We start from the raw sequence: 17136 nt of genomic DNA, 5'->3' as shown, positions 1-17136 counted from the left end.
GTCCTCCATGGTTTCTGAAAAGGCATTGTTAATTTAAACAAAATCTCAATATCTTTTGTATTGTTATTGACAAGTGACTATAATTCCCTGTTTATGCCCTCAAAATGTAGAAACAATTTTTTCTTTTAATTATGGGAGTAAGGGATTTAGATATTGGAAAAATGATCAAGAAATGGATCAGAAATTCTTATAGTATACTATGTTACAATTAAAACTTCGCTATACCATCTGTGACTAATTTTGTAATATGAAGAAATTTTTGAAAAAAATCGCTCATCTGCCTAAACATCACACTGTTTTCATTTTTTAATATTTTTCCCTAACTATAACCATACTGCATACTTGTGCCCATATTTTGCATGATTTAGAATTCTGAGGTGGAGGGTAGGTATTTCCACTTAACATTGTATTGCAAACATAATTCCCTTATTAATGGAATTCTTGTGCTAAATATATAAAAATTACAGGGAATAGGTCTGCCTTTAGCTGCAATTATTTTATAATGACACCTCTCCTTTAAAGTGGTCACATTAGATACTTATAATTTATGTAATATTTTTGAAGTTCATAATAGTGCAATAGTTCTCTCCCCATATTAGTTCTATTCTGGACCCATTAGAAAATATACAGTGGAAAAAAATGATTTTTCAAAGTGATAATGGCTGTTGAAGTGCCATGGGTCTTCAAGGAGGGTACAGCCCCTTTTTGCTTTTGTCTACAGTACCAGGCCTTTTTGGGGGATTGATAATACTTGGGGCTAGAGGGTTGGTTACTCAAGAGCTACATTAAAATACATACTGTATATAGATCACCCAGATACCTCAGGGTTGGTCCTTGCTCACCTTTAATGTAAACCTGAAGCAGACGCCTAGTGGATGGTGTAATCTACCCATGTAGATACCCATGACTGTACCTGTAGTTTGGTGCTGAAACTCTCTATATAAACTCCAGTGTTTACATTAAAACATGCTGCAACCTATGGAGAACTTTCCAACAGTCAAGAGTAATGAAAAAGAAGAGGCATAAAAAGAGTATTTAGTTTACTTATTACATACTCAGTATCAGTCCCATACCATGTGCACTCAGAGAACAGAAGAAGCTGAAGATTTGTCCCTCTCTAGTTTCTTAAACTCTTGCTCTGGAGGCAAAATATATAAAGTACAGCAATAGAACTAACATTAATTTGTGAGTTCATTTGTGAGATATGCCCGAAGTAATTAGTTGATTATAATCATTAAAGATACCAAAGTTTGTGGGTGCTATAAAGCTAGACTTATTCAATGGCACTTTGACTCATTTGCATGCTGAGATGTACTTTCTTGAGTGGGAGGGTTTGAGAGTTACAGTAGAGGGTATCATGGACATATATTATCATTCATTTGGCAATAGGCAAACAGTCAAGAATTGCTGAGAGAGGGCACAGAAATACAAAGGTAGGAATAGAGAAAATGACAGTTCTGAGAAAACAAGGCATCTGTTTCAGATGAGCACTGATCACTTCCTTTTAGTGTGTGTCTGAAGTCTTCTGTCATCCTCTATTTAAGAAGCAAATCGTATCCGATAAAAAGAGAGTATAAAGAATTAAACCTTGTCAAGAATGTTTAAAGATGTGTGGAATCCAATTATTTTTACTGAGGATATAGACCCTTTAATTTAATAATTCTTTTTCATAATTCAAAAAATATGGTAGAAATTACAAAGCTTTAAGTGGGGTATGAAAATGGTGTTTGGGTTTGACAGAATAGGATATCATTCACTCGGAGTAGCTAAATCAAGACTCATGAAACAAGACCTTTTTCTTCAGTGTAAAATACATGTTAGCAGTAATGTTGGAATGTTTATAGTGCCCTAGGCTTTGAAATTTAGAGATGAACCATTATGGATGAGTTTCTACAGTTACATTATAACTAGAGGCAATCATAAATTCACATGTGTGAGAAGAAGAAATAATAAGTGTAAAAAAAAACCTTTAGAAGAATATTTTTAATCCAGCTATAAATAAGAAATGAGTCATCTGTATGCTATGCAAATTTTCAAGTGGGTAAATTTAGAAATTATTTTTTTCTCTTTACAAAACTTTATACTTTGGGGGGAAATGTAGTTATGTCTGAGAAGTTCAGAAATGTCCCTTTCAAAGCTGTGCAATGATGAAAAGCATTGAACTTTCTGCAGTAATGGGAATGTCCTGTATCTGCACTGTCCAATACAATAGCCACTAGCCACATGTGGCTATTGAGCATTTGAAATGTAGCTAGTGCAATTAAGGAGCTGAATTTTTAAACTTATTTAATTTTAGTTAAATTTAAATACCCACTTGTACCTAATGTCTACCATATTGTTAAGGCTTTAAATTGACTTAAATTGTGTGTATTAGTAGATATGCTTTGCCGGATGGTGAATTCATTAACTGAATATCTTTCATACTCAAGATTCTTTGGCTCTTAAATTTTTTTTACTGTGTTCTAGGTAGAGCCATTACCACTCCTGACTTAGCTTTAAAACAGCATCTCTAGTCATGTACCAAAATGTTCATTGCAGCTCTATTTACAATAGCCCGGAGATGGAAACAACCTAAGTGCCCATCATTGGATGAATGGATAAAGAAGATGTGGCACATATATACAATAGAATATTACTCAGCCATAAAAAGAAATGAAATTGAGCTATTTGTAATGAGGTGGATAGACCTAGAGTCTGTCATAAAGTGTGAAGTAAGTCAGAAAGAGAAAGACAAATACCGTATGCTAACACATATATATGGAATTTAAGGGGAAAAAAATGTCATGAAGAACCTAGGGGTAAGACAGGAATAAAGACATAGACCTACTAGAGAATGGACTTGAGGATATGGGGAGGGGGAAGGGTGAGCTGTGACAAAGCGAGAGAGAGGCAAACGTAAGGTAGATAGTTAGTGGGAAGCAGCCGCATAGCACAAGGAGATCAGCTCGGTGCTTTGTGACCACCTGGAGGGGTGGGATAGGGAGGGTGGGAGGGAGACGCAAGAGGGAAGAGATATGGGAACATATGTATATGTATAACTGATTCACTTTGTTATAAAGCAGAAACTAACACACCATTGTAAAGCAATTATACCCCAATAAAGATGTTAAAAAGAAAAAGAAAATTAGGTATAGGCTATGTTATAATAAAGTAGAATTCATGTTTAAAAAAAAAAACAGCATCTCTTTTACTTTAAAAAGTTCTTCTGAATCATAAACGTAAGCCTCAAAGTGCTGCTTTTAGGAGAGAGAAATATTATGGATGATGTTTACAGAGGGGATAAGCTCATTATACATTTTTTTACATTCTTGAATTAAATTTAAAGCTGAAATGTTTGGGAGTGGAATGTACTGATGTCTACAACTTGCTTTGAAATGCATTAAAAATTGATTGATGAACTACAAATAGAACTACCATATGACCCAGCAATCCCACTACTGGGCATATACCCTGAGAAAACCAAAATTCAAAAAGAGTCATGTACCAAAATGTTCATTGCAGCTCTATTTACAATAGCCCGGAGATGGAAACAACCTAAGTGCCCATCACCAGATGAATGGATAAAGAAGATGTGGCACATATATACAATGGAATATTACTCAGCCATAAAAAGAAACGAAATTGAGCTATTTGTAATGAGGTGGATAGACCTAGAGTCTGTCATACAGAGTGAAGTAAGTCAGAAAGAAAAATACAAATACAGTATGCTAACACATATATATGGAATTTAAGAAAAAAATGTCATGAAGAACCTAGGGGTAAAGCAGGAATAAAGACGCAGACCTCTTAGAGAACGGACTTGAGGTTATGGGGAGGGGGAAGGGTGAGCTGTGACAGGGCGAGAGAGAGTCATGGGCATATACACACTAACAAACGCAGTAAGGTAGATAGCTAGTGGGAAGCAGCCGCATGGCACAGGGATATTGGCTCGGTGCTTTGTGACAGCCTGGAGGGGTGGGATGGGGAGGGTGGGAGGGAGGGAGACGCAACAGGGAAGACATATGGGAACATATGTTTATGTATGACTGATTCACTTTGTTATAAAGCAGAAACTAACACACCATTGTAAAGCAATTATACCCCAATAAAGATGTTAAAAAAAAAAAAAAAAAAAGCTATAATGGAAAAGAATCTGAAAAAGTATATATATATATATATATATATACTTTATACTGAAAAAGTATATCTATATCTGAATCACTTTGCTGTACACCTGAAACTAATACAACATTGTAAACCAACTAATAAAAAATAAACTAAATGAAAAAAAAAAAAAAAAAAAAAAAAAAAAAAAAAAAAAAAAAAAAAAAAAAAAAAAAAATTGATTGATGGATGGATAGATGGTAAATATGTGGTAAAGCAGATATAGCAAAATATAAACGATATATGGGTATCCACTGTAGAATTCTTTCAACTTTTCTGAATGTTTCATTTTAAAATGAATAAGCTTCATGATAAAATGTTGGAGGAAAGTTAAATGGAAACATATTAAGTATTTTAAAGTGCATTTCTTTTCTCGGATCTATCACTTCTCTGTTAAATAGAGCCAAGGAGCAATAACTGAACGTTTACGAAGTTTCAGTATGCATGATCTAACAGCTATCCAAGGTGATGAGCCTGTGGGACAAAGACCATACCAGCCTCTCCCAGAAACAAAAAAGAAAAGTAAACCAGCCTCCGGTGAATCACCAGGTGTGCTTGTTTTGTTTTAATGTATTGTTCTTTCATAATTGGGATCTTGAGTCAAGATGGGTACTAAAATAATACCTGGTCGCTAGCTGAATTTGGGTAAACAACATTTATTTTTAAGCTTATTTTCTTGAGCTTCACACTTAACTGTATGTAGGTCTCCTTCTCTAAATTTTCTCTAAATAAGGTTAGTGCTTGCTTTTTGTTGACTCTGGAGATAATCCAGTTAAGAAAGTAGCAGTAGCGCCTTGTGCTGCCATGAATTTTTGAAAGCAGTGGATGTGGTTACCCTCTACCACCAGCACTAGTTCTGACCTGTGATCTCTAACTTGCTACTCAAACTATGTACTGGCATCTGAGTTTTATAATTAAACCCTCTTTAATGTAAGTGCTGTGAACAAAGAAGGATATTGACTTATAAGATAAAAAGTTTTAAGCAGGTGACAAAAGATGACAGGTTTGAAAATAGGATTACTCCCATGGAAAAATGTGTTGAAATCATGACTTGTAGACTAAGAACTACCTTGTTCTAATGTAAATTGTAAGCATGTCATAGTTGATACGTTCTAAAATTTTAGTAAATTTTGTGGTCTTAGAAACATACACATAAACAAAAAGACATAGTCCCTTAGTCATTTTTTTTGCATATAAGAAAGTTGTAGTTCAAGACCTAATTGAGAACTAAGATCTTCAGGATATTTCTTATTAAAGTATTATTAGGTTCATAAGGTGCAGGGCTACTTGATCTCTTTTTTTTGTTTTTTAAGTAGAAGTTTTCTTCTGAGGGAGACTGGAAATCATCCTTTATAATTAAAACCAATTTGAAAAGAGCAGTTCCGAAGTGAGAGAGTAGCATTGACATATATACACTACCAAATGTAAAATAGATAGCTAGTGGGAAGCAGCTTGTTGCTTTGTGACCACCTGGGAGGGTGGGAGGGAGACACAAGAGGGAGGGAATATGGGGATATGTGTATATGTATAGCTGATTCACTTTGTTACACAGCAGCAACTAACACACCATTGTAAAGCAATTATACTCCAATAAAGATGTTAAAAAAAAAAAGAGGGACTTCCCTGGTGGCACAGTGGTTAAGAATCCGCCTGCCAATGCAGGGGACACGTGTTCGATCCCTGGTCCGGGAAGATCCCACATGCCACGGAGCAACTAAGCCCATGTGCCACAACTACAGGGCCTGCGCTCTAGAGCCCGTGAGCCACAACTACTGAGCCCATGTGCCACAACTACTGAAGCCAGTGCTCCTAGAGCCCGTGCTTTGCAACAAGAGCAGCCACTGCAATGAGAAGCCCGCGCACCACAACGAAGAGTAGCCCCTGCTCACCACAACTAGGGAAAGCCCGCGTGCATCAACGAAGACCCAACACAGCCAAAAATAATGAATTAATTAATTTTAAAAATGAAAGAAAGAAAAGAACAGTCCCTTCTTACAAAGGAAAAATAGTGAACTTTCTTCTAAGTTCTCCCCAGAATGAATAACTTTAAAAAGCTGGTGGCTATTATCTAAGAGGTAGTAATTAAGTATTGGCCATTGATTAAGGTACTAATGCCTTTAAGAGTGAGGAAACTTTGAACCTTGAACCATCATCCTTAATACTTTAATCATGTAAAAGTAGTCCCTAATAGGCATTTTCTTAATATGCATTTTAAAAATGAGGTATACTGATTTTGTTTATGGGGACTGCTATATATATTTTGCTGATTTGGACCAGTAATCTGAGTCCTTTATCAGCAGTTTATTCATAATTATACCTTAGAATTGGTTAAGAATTGTATTCCAATTATTTAAATAAAACCAGGATTATAAATTTGAAAATCCATGACACTAGTTTTATGGTATCCATCTATTAAATTTAAAATGGTGTGACTAAAATATTTTAGGATAGTGAGGTGTTAATTAGTTCTTCTGTTAAATTTTAAACCATGAAATTAAAAGAACAAGAAAGTTGGGAAACAAACACTCTGATACACTTTTTATGAGAGTTTAAAGTAGAATAATCGTTATGGATGACAGTCTGGCAAGAATTATCAAAATGTATTCTTTTTAACTCAGCAAGAAACTTCTAAGAACATGTCATAAGGAAATAATCAGACAAGTGTTCAAAGATACAGGTACAAAGATGTATGAATGTTCATCCTGTTGTTGTTTATAGTAACAAAATATTGGAACAAACCAAATTCCTAAGAGAAATGGGTAAGAAAAAAGGTGGCTATTAGCCGTGAAAAATAATAATGTCAGTTTATACTTACTGACATGAAAACATATCCAGATTGGGGGCGGGGGAGAACAATAACAGTGAAACAATGTGTGTGTTATGATCCTATACCATAGAGGAACAATAGATAGACGATGAAATGGATCAGTATATGTGAAGTTGTTTTTCAGATGCATGTACATAGAGGAGAGTCTGGAAGAGAGTCTAAATGCTGCTAACTAAAATGTTAACAGCATTTACCTCTGAGTTGTGGGTTTTTAGTGATTTTTTTTTAATCAACCTGTTACCCTTAAAATCAGAAATAAGGCAAACCTACTTCTTGTTTTGAAAACAATTAAGGTATTCATTTTTTTATATCATGAATTTTTTTCTATTTTATTTACTTCCAAACTTCCTCAAGAAAAGCAAGTTGGTACATTTTTTAGTGTGGGAAGTATATTTATATTGCAAAGTCTGTTTACTAATATTTCGTGTAATCAATACAGTTAGCTCAGAACACAAGCAAATTCAAATATTTGGAAAAGTGGTTCCCTTTTGAAAACTAGTAATGGCTTGCTCTGAGCGGTTTGAGGTTAGCTGATTGAGAGAAGTCTTGCTTTGATGAAGTTACTCAAGTCCGCATGTTGTCACTATGGGAAAAAGAGCTCCCTCCAAATGCTTTTTTGTAAGAAAATAGACACCTTGAACATGATGTTCACTTCCTTAGAAAGAACACCACATTCTGATAAGTGGAAATATTTTTTCTGCAAAGAACCTGCTGCTCCCATATTAGTTAAAAATGGTTCAATGTTCAGTTTCAATATACCAGCACATAAAGAGATTTCTGTTTTGTCTTATTTTTGATGCTTTACATATTTATTTAATCCTTAAGATGACTCTGCAGGTTAAATATTTTTATCCTTATTTTGTAGATGAATAAACTGAGACTTAAGGAGATTAAATTACTTGTCACAGACCACATACTCAATGACAGAAATGAAGTATCCAAGGTTCCTAACCTAATTCTTACTCTTTTTTTACTTTATAAAGAGACTGCACTTAGTGAGACACTTGGGCTGGAACAATGAATTCAAACAATTTGGCAGGGGTGACCTTAGAGATGCTTTAGTCAAAGATGGCAAATAAGTGACATGCCTCCTCTCTGCTCCTGTGCCCATGGCAGCCATTGCTAATGGACTGTGGCCCTTCCCACGCTGGCTCAGAATCCCTCTCAACACAGTGCCCCAGACAGCTCAACTGGCTCAGGGTTGGCGTTCACGTAGAAACATATTCATCTCCCATCCGCCTCAACAGCTTACCAGATAGGAAAACTGAGACCCAGAGAGGCAAGACTCACTCAAGGTCTTAACAGCTGTTAAGTGGCCAAGTACTCATTTCTCCTCACATGGATCCAGGGCCCCTTCCACCACGATAACTAAGGCCGCTTCCAAGTCAACTTTCCATGATTCTGCACTTACATTAATACATGGAAACTGCTTAGAACAGTGCCTGGTCCATGCTAAGTACTGGATCAGTATTGGCTATTATAAGGGGGGAGGGGGGACTTAAAATATACCAATTCTAAGATGTACGAGCTATGAATAAAACCAGGTCAGTTTGCAAAAGCATCTGCTACTTTTCCTAAAATGGTAACAGAGCTCTGGGCCGAAGGTGGCCAAACAGCTGCAGCCTTAGGCCTCAGGGCCCCCGGCAACACAGACTCCTCATTCTTAGGTCCTCAGTCACTCCCCCTCAGGAATGTGCATGGACAGCCCCATTCTGAGGATTTTGCCCAGTCTAGACTGATGACGGAAAGCAGCCGCCCTCGGCATCACCTTTGTCGGCGCCAGCAGCACCCCACCAGCTTCCCCTTGCCTGGGCTTGGAAGACCTGCAAACCATTCAGCCAGCTTGCCGGGCTCCTGTTCAGATAGGGCATCCATATTCGGGCTTTTCTCGTAATCTCGGGTCTCCCCCTCCTCCGAAGTCTTTAAAATCCTCGGGCAACTTTGATTAATACTATTTCCGCCACTCACAGCAGAATTTTCATACATACTCATTTTCGGGTTTTTAAGTGGAATAGAAAATGAATATTTTATTGAAGATATTTGACTTGACTCCTCTCTTTTTGATGCAGTTTAGTTTAATAACTTGCTAAATTAAGCTTGTCGACTTCATCTCCTAACAGATCCCAAATTTGGCTCCTGTCTCCTCAATCCCTGGACTCTTTTATCATTTCTGGCCTGTTGTACTGCAGTAACCTCCCTGCTTCCAGTCTCAGCCACTTCTGATTCATTCTCCAAAGTACAAGAAGACTCCTTTAGAGAAACAAAATCTAATCATGTCGCCCTCCGATTAAAATGTTTCAATGCCCCCTCCCCCTTGCTCTCTGAAGCCCAAGCTCAATAGCGTGTGGTATATTAGCTCCCCAGACTTGGCATCACACTCTTTCATGTGCTCGGTGTATAGAATTATGAGTCTTTCAGGATTCGGCTTGGCCACCACCTCCTACAAGAAGTGTTCTCTTACCACCCACTTCCCCTACTGTGTGCTCCTGTAGCACCTTGGCCTTGTCTTCTATTTATAGCATTTATTACAGTATTGTCATGCCCACTAGACTCTGTCTCCTCTACTGGACTATATATTTCTTAGGGTAGAAGAAGACAGTTGTGTGTTTTTCAAGATAGTATCCCCCATAATTTAGTACACTGCCTCACACATAGTAATATTTTTAAAATATCAATACTTGGGCTTCCCTGGTGGCGCAGTGGTTGGGAGTCCGCCTGCCAATGCAGGGGATGCGGGTTCGTGTCCCGGTCCGGGAGGATCCCACATGCCATGGAGCGGCTGGGTCCGTGAGCCATGGCCGCTGAGCCTGCGCATCCAGAGCCTGTGCTCCGCAACAGGAGAGGCCACAACAGTAAGAGGCCCGTGTACCGGAAAAAAAAAATATATATATATATATATCTCAATACTTGTGGAATAACAAATCAATCCATCACTTTTCCTGAAACAATATTTAGAAAACTAAGATTTTTTTTTAGTTGAAATTAGGAAGCAAAGAATAAGATGTATATATAATTATCATTTTGAATGCAAGTCCAATTCCTAATCACATGAAGTGAGAGGCAGTTGAAATCCAAGGGCCGTGTTTGTTGAAATGTAGCCTTATGCTTCATCTGTGGCCTTAGAGAACTTTTTGATCACAGTTGCTTCCTTTCTGATTCTTTCCTTGATTCCTTATTCTATGTTTTACCTTAGTTTTATTATATTGGGATTAGGGGTATTATATAAGCAACAGCAATAGAGAAAAATCTACAAATGGCAATCTAAAAATATTTTTTCTGGTTTATATTCCCCGTTTATAGAAGTAATACAATTTTTTAAATAAAAATTTGGCAATTTTTTTTAAAAAAGGAAAAATTAAGAAATTTAAAAGCCCACTTCCAACAGATATAATGGTTTCATTTTTATGTTTTTCAACACTTTGTTTCTATACATACATTTTTTTCCACTTAATATTGCACCAAGAGGGTTTTCCCAGGACTACTGACCCCATTCCCTCCCCTGGCCACACTGACCTCCTCACAGTTATGCTTCCCAATGCCCCGGGGCCTTTGCACATGCTATCATGTCTACCTAGAACAAAATTCCTCCGACTGCTGCAGGAAAGCAAAGGATCTTGACCTATGTAATGACTGATTCTACTTGCAAATCCTTCCTGATTTCTAGCCTAGAAGTCTGGCAGTATAAAATTGTACTTCCTAAATATATAATTAAAGATGTTTATCTTATTATGAGACGAGGAAGCTTTTTTTTAATTAATTTTTATTGGAGTATGGTTGCTTTACAATGTTATGTTAGCCTCCACTGCACAACAAAATCAAAATGAATCAGCTATACACATATAGATATCCCTTCCGTTTTGGACTTCCCTCCCATTTAGGTTACCACAGTGCATTAGGTAGAGTTCCTTGTGCTATACAGTATGTTCCCATTATAACTCTTCATAGTTTGCTTAGTGATGCTCAAGTTATTCATGTCCTATGAGAGCAGATTAATAAACAATTATTCAGCATACTTTTCTTCACATGCAAAAAGTCCATCTCTTGCCCCCTCCTGAGCCTGGAAAACCTGCTACTTTTTTCTCATCTGAAGAAGGTATCTATGCTCCTTACCTTTATTGAAGGAGAATTTGAAACATAATGGGGCCTTGTAACGTCACCCCTGTCTTTCTTCTTTTTTTCTTTTCTTTTTGGCCGCTCCCTATGTCTTATGGGATCTTAGTTCCCAAGCCAGAGATGGAACCTAGGCCCTCGGCAGTGAAAACACAGAGTCCTAACCACTGGACCGCCAGGGAAGTCCCTCACCCCTGTCTTTATAACCTACCTAGTACTCCAGTTGCCTTAGACTTGAGCCCCTCTCTTGCGCCATCCAGGCAGTAGTTCTCAAAGTGTGGGCCCGGGACCAGTAGCATAAGCATCACCTGGGAACTTGCTAGGAATGTAGATTCTCAGCCCCACACCAGGCCCAGCAATGTGTGGATCAGTAAATTCTCCAGGTGACTCTAATAGGTGCTAATAAGTTTGTGCTAATAAACTCTAATAAAGTTTGAGAACCACTGCTTCAGGAATGGGAGTGTTCTTGTCCCTGAATCCCAGCCTCTCAGGGTGCTCTCAGATTTCCTGACAGTAACCAGCCTGACTGCCTAGATGTTTGCATATTGGCCAATGTTAAGTCTTCGTTGCTACACATAGCAGCCTGTTAGCACACCCACAGGATCCGTCTCTTACTGACCCTCCTGATGCTGGCTATTTTCTTTGACTAACATCAGTCATCATAGCCTGTGGTGTTTCCAATTACTGTAGCCTGTCTGGCTGGGTTTTATCTTAGCAGCTGCAACAGTGTCAGTTTAACTTCTCCATCACCTGCCCCCAGTGAATTATCTTGCCCATAGTTCTATCCCCTTTGGGTTTTATATGATTCCTTAAGTTCACTCTACCATTTCTGGTCTTGAAAAAAGGTTTGACACGTTGGGGAGTGAGAAGGACCCTGAGTTCCTAATTAAAGTCAAAGGTACAAATAACAGACCAAAACACACCGTTGCTTAGGTTGCTTAGAATTCACAAAAAGAGGACTTCCCAGATGGTCCAGTGGTTAAGACTTTGCTACCAATGCAGGGGGCCCGGTTTTGATCCCTGGTCAGGGAACTAGATCCCACCCACATGCCACAACTAAAGATCCTGCATGCTGCAACTAAGACCTGGTGCAGCCAAATAAATAAATAAATATTTTTTTAAAAAAAAAAAGTTCACAAAAAGGAGAAAGGGCAGGAAGAGACTTTTCACTGTGTATCTATTTATATTCTTTGACTTTCGAACAAGACAACCATGTTAACCTACTAAAAAATAAAGTATTTTTAATTATTCTGAAAAATGCATAGTAAAAATAGGAATGGCCAGGGAAAACTTCCTGGAAGAAATGAGTTATGAGCCTCCTCTAGAATAGTGCAAGGGGCAAAGATTGATGGTAAAGGGCAGGGAACGCCTTCCAGATGAGACAGGGAGAAGAGCAAGCTGGCAAATGCAGAGAGCCGCCAATAGACAGGGTGAAGAGGCGGTGCTGACTGGCATCCTTTTACCAAAACATACTGGTTTTGACAACTCGTTTAGGTGATGGAATTCCACTGAGAGATGGAGATGAGAAAACAGATGAAGAAGCGGATGGGCCATATTCAGATGATGAGATGTTAACACACAAAGGGCTACGAAGATCACAAAGCATGAAATCTGTGAAAACCGTGAAAGGCCGAAAAGAGGTTAGTCAGGTATAGAGTTGTTTTCCCAGTGATTACTATTAAGGGGTTTCCTGCTGCATTCGCATTTAGGGTATCCATAGATGAAGGGTCGGAATAATAGAGCACCGGCTATATTTAAAATTCTTTGTTCAGATCAGATGGATTACGATCTCTGGAAATTTAGAAAATGGCAGATTCCTAGTCTTCCACTCTAAGTAAAAAATGGTATTCTCACACAGCAAAATCCTACGGTTGATGTGAGTACCCAGTGCCAGCCCTACGTATATGCAAGAAAAAGCAGTATTAAGTATGTACTTTTGTTCTGAACCAACTCTAAATAAGGATTAAATAGTAAAAGTCTATCCATAATAATATGTTGTCTTTGTGCCCAGAAAGCAGTGGAGGATTTCAGCGAATGACCTCAGATTATTGTGGCAATGTTCATTGACATGTACCCAGCAAAGCATAAATAATAACAGTTAATAACAGTTTTAATAAGTTTTCCTTTTTTATCAGTGTTAATTGTGCATATATGCAACATAATGCCAACTACATTTTGGAGTATATAGGTAGTGCTGTCTATTGAGTACACACTTAGCGCATAATTGATTGTTTATATCAGAAAAGTTAAAAAATTATTACTGTGATTATGAGCTATTAAGTCCTGTCTTATTTCAAAACCTAAGTCATAATAATAACACATTTCTCTCTTCAGGTGCGGTATGGGTCACTGAAATACAAAGTGAAGAAGAGACCACAAGTTTATTTTTAGTCATGTACATGTCAAGTATCCCAAGACAAATTATGCTAATACATCAACTTTTTTTCTAACATCATATATTCAGGATTTATACATTAAATAATTCTTTAAATTGTGGTGGTGATAGGGTTTACTTTCATCTATTTAAATAGCTTTTATTTCTTTAACAATTACTTCCAAATCTTGACTACTAAAGGTAGTTATACAAAAATTGATAGATAGATATATCAGAAATAATAGAATACTGTGTTATCTATTGTCACATTCTTCAGAACACTGAGTGCCTGTGATGTAAAGTGAAACACAAACCCACAGTATACTTGAAAAGAGTCTTTTTATGGTTCAAGATACACCAGACTTTGTGATATTGTATTGTGTTTACCTGTATTTCTGTTACTATCCTCTCTATCACATGAGGATAGTAATTAAATAGGCCTCTGATCCAGCAGTGATAGAACAAGGGTATAATGTAAGATAAAGTACGCTTTATAGTCTTCAAATTTTTACTTTGTTAATACTTTCTAGTTTTTCCACCATCAACTGAAAGTTTTCAAGGCAAATGTTTGAAAACCAGGTATCTACATAGCACTTTCATTCCTGACTAGTTTTGCACACTTGAAAATTGTTTACTTATTTTACAACTGTACATTTATTTTAAGTTGTATTAACACTGTGTTTATTGTTATTTGTCATATTCTGGCATGTCAAATTTATGCCTTGAATTACATCATCTCTTTTCCTGTGGGTTTCATTAGTTATATTCATTTAATTTTAATAATAAAAACCAGAGCTTATTTTTCAGTTTTAACTATTTTTACTTACCTTCTTTACAGATAAGAAGTTATTTTAAAACTCACCAGCTTCCCACATTTAGCTCTATAGTGTAGTTGAACTTAGCATGTTTTTGTTAACACTGGTTATGTTTTCAGCTTTTAAAAGTGGTAGCTTTTGTGAAATGGAGTCATAGACCAGTATAGCACTGAGGTATCTTCTAATTCATGAAATTAACCAACAGCCAATCCATTCACAAGCTTGGCACTGATACGAGCTGCTGATTTATAAATCTGGCATTGACTAGAACCATTTGAATCACTTCACTTCTAGCTGAAATAATTTCCTGAAGATACCTGCCAATGCAAAATACAAATGTTGTTAATCTTACATGTTAGAAATTATTATAATAGATTTTAGAAAAATACCATTTTTTTTAATCCAAGAGAATTTGAGTTACTGAACTTTGAGGTTTTTTAGGTGGCATAGGTAACTATGCATTATGAACTCTAAGTAAATATATTTCTGATGATGGTTTTAGTGATCAGTAATCAAATTTGTATTATTATACTTGTTCAGATAATTTACTTGAGTTTTCTGTTTGTCCAAAAGAAAAAGCAGTGAGAGAGATTTGTAAGATCTTTGACCTTTCTACCTTCTAAGAAATGAAGCCAGCTAGCAATGTATATTCAGGACCTACTCAGAGTGTTGGTAGAGAACAGAATGTTTACTCAGGAGTACCTTAATATAATTCATACATTTCTCCTGATACAAGTCTTAAAATGTCTTCTAGATCATCTCACATTCTTGATAAGTACCACCGACTAAAACTTCATTCAACTTATTTTCCCCCAAAGTTTAATTCCATGAATATCTTCATCTATTTTACCTTGACTAATTTTTAGCCTCTTCGTTTCTGGAAAGACTCTTTGTGTTCAAAATTTCTATGAATTCTGGTTATAAACTCTTGGAAGAGAGTTTTATTTATTTTGCCTAGTACTAGACTTCCCAGTATAAATGCTACCTGTGCCATGCTTATCTTTCCTACACAAAGGCAATGTCATCTCAAATTGCCTGACAAGGTCATTGTAAGTAAGTGACTTTGTATCAAAAACATTACCTTTGGGGGCTGATTTGCACCACTGTATTTTTTTTCAAGTCTAATTTCAGTATTAAACCTATTCTTTAATTATAGTAAACTCATGAATACTGTCCTAAGTTGGAGGAATTATTTATCCCTCTACACTTCTAGAATCAAAACGTTTAATGGAGGACAACACTAGTTTCAAAGAGATAATGCAAGTCCTTCTGTTTAATTGTATCTCTTTACACTGAGCAATGCTTCCCCTCATGTGTTTGTTATATCCTTATATACAGTCAATGTCATTTTGCTGGTCTATCATTTCCTTTCTTTCCTTTTCTTACATTTCTTAAATTTGCTTCTTTTCTTTTATGTGTGTTTTAGCATGCTTTCTTTTGAATTTTGTATAATAAACGTAAATTTTTGTTTCTTTTAAGGTGGAACAGGTCATGTTTTGTTTTTCTGCTTTTAAGTCTAATGCTTTTAAAAGAGGTGTGTTAATCCCTAGAGCACAGTGCCTTGCTTCCCCCATTGCTTACCACTTGGCAGATGGGCTTTGGATGCTGCACGAGCCTTTAGGGCACTGTTTTGGTAGCTGTTAAAGTTTATCCAGAAATTGTAGCTGGTGTTTTATTTTATTATATAGTCATTCAACTTGTTCATAATATTAACTATTTCCAGGGTTTGTTTGGAAGTACTAATTGATCTATTCTTTAGTTCACCATATTTTTTCTGGTATAAAAATGGGCCCGAAATAAGCCTTATTGCTAAGGAATTAATTATGTAAACCCCCATAGACCCTGCATAAGATTCCCTCCACACACTTCCCTATATGTATGTGGAATTGGGTAGAAAATGATGGTGCCAGCATTACCAATTATAAATACTTGAGTACACAGATTGATGGAACAAAATTATTAAAGTGTTTTCAGGGAACTTAATCCATATGTCACCACCAAAGATTTCTACAGTGTTATATGTAAATATTCCAAATTTCTGTAAAACATTGGTTAGATAAATGTTTTTCTTTCTTTCTTTCTTTCTTTTTAAGTAACAGTTTGTACTCTGGAATGCTTGAACTTTTGTGTTATTAGAAATAATACAACTGTTAAATATTAGTAATTTGTATTTTTAATTGGAATGAACTAAATTTTTATTTTGATTTTCTTTTATCAGGAAAAATAAGAAGTTAATATGTATTGAAAAGCAATTTCCTATGTTTCTGTTTAAGTTGATCCATATGCAAAGCAGTTAGATAAATTTTGATAAGATCGTTATTGTGGTATGCAGTGTATGTTTCTCAGTAAACATCACTTAAGAGTAAAGCTTTCTGAAAGGAAAGTACAGCATTTATTCTCTTAATGTTTTTAAGATTTAATCTTCTAGTAGTTTTCTACAGATATAATGTATTTTAACTCTTTAAACATTGACCATGAATTAACGTTTTCTCTTCTAACACCTTTTAAATCTATGTACTTTAGTAGTTAAGAGAAAGCAGTTTTGCAATTTTTAATCCCTTTGTAAAGGCTATCTTTAGGCCTAGTATGGCGGTAATTTTACAAATGTGGTTTTTCAAAACTTTAATATAAAATAAACTCATTTTATTAGTGGTAACTTGTATTTTTTTTCCTGTGTCAGAATATATATGTTAGGTTCCATGAATTACATTATTTATCACTGAGTGTCTCTTGATTAAATAGTAGACACCATAGGTACACACTTAAGATACAAATCATAGAGCAAATTATAAAAATCATATACATTCTTTGAAATATTGCCATTTGCAACAACATGGGTGGACCTAGAGAATATCACACTAAGTGAA

At 36.2% G+C, this 17136-nt stretch overlaps 1 protein-coding gene across 4 annotated transcripts in view; it reads left to right on the top strand.

Moving 5' to 3' along the window:
* The window catches only part of REEP3 (receptor accessory protein 3), a 100198-nt gene extending 83273 nt beyond the window's left edge, over nt 1-16925 (top strand). For 3 of the 4 annotated variants that reach the window (XM_030848220.2, XM_030848217.2, XM_060286518.1), the window contains 3 exons: nt 4545-4692; nt 12575-12729; nt 13415-16925. In XM_030848220.2, the coding sequence (XP_030704080.1) occupies nt 4545-4692; nt 12575-12729; nt 13415-13471 (360 nt within the window). In that variant the 3' untranslated portion in view covers nt 13472-16925. The remainder of the gene's footprint in view (nt 1-4544; nt 4693-12574; nt 12730-13414) is intronic. The other variant, XM_030848219.2, reaches the window with a different exon arrangement.
* Nucleotides 16926-17136: the final 211 nt, after the last annotated feature.

This window comes from Globicephala melas, chromosome 16, assembly GCF_963455315.2.
Source record: "Globicephala melas chromosome 16, mGloMel1.2, whole genome shotgun sequence".
Classification (NCBI taxonomy): Eukaryota; Metazoa; Chordata; class Mammalia; order Artiodactyla; family Delphinidae; genus Globicephala; species Globicephala melas.
This window is presented reverse-complemented; position numbering and strand designations above follow the sequence as displayed.